This window comes from Mercenaria mercenaria, chromosome 3, assembly GCF_021730395.1.
Source record: "Mercenaria mercenaria strain notata chromosome 3, MADL_Memer_1, whole genome shotgun sequence".
Classification (NCBI taxonomy): Eukaryota; Metazoa; Mollusca; class Bivalvia; order Venerida; family Veneridae; genus Mercenaria; species Mercenaria mercenaria.
Window position 1 is genome coordinate 6028644 of NC_069363.1, and position 2375 is coordinate 6031018.

The 2375-nt window shown below is 34.9% G+C and overlaps 1 protein-coding gene across 1 annotated transcript; it reads left to right on the forward strand.

Annotated features, from left to right (window-relative positions):
• The first annotated feature begins 223 nt into the window (after positions 1–223).
• On the forward strand, positions 224–2118 carry LOC123523677 (uncharacterized). Its single transcript, XM_045301327.2, has one exon. It carries the CDS (start codon positions 287–289, stop codon positions 1991–1993), a length of 1707 nt encoding a protein of 568 aa, XP_045157262.2. The 5' UTR covers positions 224–286; the 3' UTR covers positions 1994–2118.
• The last annotated feature ends 257 nt before the right edge of the window (positions 2119–2375 follow it).

A 2375-nucleotide genomic window follows, 5' to 3' on the forward strand; every position in this document is an offset into this window, starting at 1 on the left:
GTTCAGGCTTTTATATTTTATGTGTAATTCTTTTAACTAATGACAGAAATCTTATGACATCATAAGAAAAAATTAAATTAGAATGCATATCCTGTAAATTAAAAAAAAAATATATATCGAAAGAAGGTTTTAGTTCATTTCTACGTCATAGTTAATCAGGTAGTTGTAAATACCCACGAACGGTTGAGTCATTCTGAACCCAGACACTACATTGGTTGAACACTGATAACCGCACTGATAACAAACACATGCTGAAACATGTGGTACAGTTTACCTTTAGGACAAAATGGCGACGAGTGTAACTTTAGGATCGGATGTGTTGTCACCGTCTGACTGTGGCCCTTGCTCGATTGAGAACAAAAAGAGCGAAGCCACTATGTTCTGTGTTGAATGTAATGATATGCTATGTGATAATTGTGTAGGAATACATAGAAGATTCGCTACAATGAAAACTCATCAAATAGTTGTACATACGGATAAAGAACAGTTCGACTTTACAGCAGAAATTTTGACTGATAAATGCGGAAGACACGAGGGCAAACATCTTGAAACATTTTGTAAAACCCATGATGAAATATGCTGCAGTGTGTGTGTATCAATTAACCATAGAACATGTGATGGACTGATTTATCTACCCGAGTATGTTAAAGAGAAATCGACAAAAGACATTTGCAAAGATATGATTGAGGAAATTGAACACATCAAGACAAACTTCGAAGAACTGAAGGAAATCAGACATGTGGACACAGTTAAGATAGACGATGAAAGGGAAGATTCAGTCAGAAGTATTGATGATTACAAGACACAACTTACAGCAGAGATCGAACGTATTTATAGGAACTCTCTTGTACAGATTGATTCGCGATATGAGAGTTGTATGAAATACATTAACGAAGATGTGGAGCTATGTGATGATAAGATTGCTGAGCTACATAAAGTTCTCAAGAGCTTTGAAGGTGAAAAGACTAGTGAGGTGAGACGCTTTATCGGAGCAAGACGAGTTAGGGAAATACTGAAACAGTCCAAAGAATTACTAAATAGTATTTCTGAAAGGGAGAGTACCGCTATGGCCTATAATTTAGAAACTAGAGTAAAAGATACACTCAATGATTTGGACTATTTTGGAAAATTAGAAAACCTTTCAGAAAATCATAGCTCTAATATGAATTTGTATGACTATAAGATGGGCGGGATGATTTGTATGAGCCAATTACCAAAAGAAAAGGGATTTTGTGTTATTCAGGGATTGACAATAATGGCAAATAATCAAGTCGTTATTTCAGACGGGAATAACAGCAATATCAAAGTCCTCAACCATAATATGGAAGTAATCCAAACCTTTCCATTACCTGGCAAGCCTCTGAATGTGTGCATGATAGACGATGATATTTGTATCAGCTATAAGAATGAGAAAAAAGTAGAGATTCGTACTTTTGCCGAAGCCACATTAAACCCGAAAACAATCTTAAACGTTGGTAAAGAATGTCGTGGTATTTGTCAGAAGAACAATGACCTGATTGTTGCTTGTGGTAGCAATGATACAGCAGAGGTGCGTGTATATTCCATGGATGGGAAACTGAAACGAGCATTAAACATAGATGCAAAGGGTAATAAACTGCTTTCGTCTCCGTATTCTGTGAAAACAAACACTGACGGTTCTGTAGTATTTGTTGCGGATTATGACAATGGCGTGATTGCACTGCAGCTCGATGGAACTCTGATGTGGAAATACAATGATAAAAAAATAATTCATGGCGTGTCGGATATAGCTGTAATAGACGAGAGCGATGAATTATATGTTTGTGGACAAGCTTCATATAACATAGTGAAGATATCCAAAGACGGTCGGAAAGCAGAGGTTGTTCTTGATGGAATCCATTTTCCGTCTGCGTTATGCTATGATGACTTCAATGGAAGGCTAATTGTAGCAACCAATCCAAATGTGTACAGTGATACTCTGATCGTGCACGAAATCATTAAACAAAGAATCTAATTATAAAAACTGTTAACTGCGTTTTAGAAATCAATCGTGCATGATTTTGGATAAAATATAAATTTTGCACTTTCATTTCGGTCTTTAAATGTAATATTGAGTATAATATAGCCTTGAATACCGAACCGTTTGATTTTGTCATTAATAGTTTGTGCTTTTACACTTAACAAAACTTCTAACACCTCTCAAAATGTTGGAAATATCTTTCGTATCATCAAAAGTACATTTATAAAACTTCTCACTACACGTTTTTTAGAATTTGTAGTTAATGAGATATTTTTTAACAAAATTGAGGTACCCAGTTATATCATTTTATTCATTTAACAACTACCATCTTTCACCGTAACTAAAATCTTATAAGATAAGTCTTTATCTTATATTG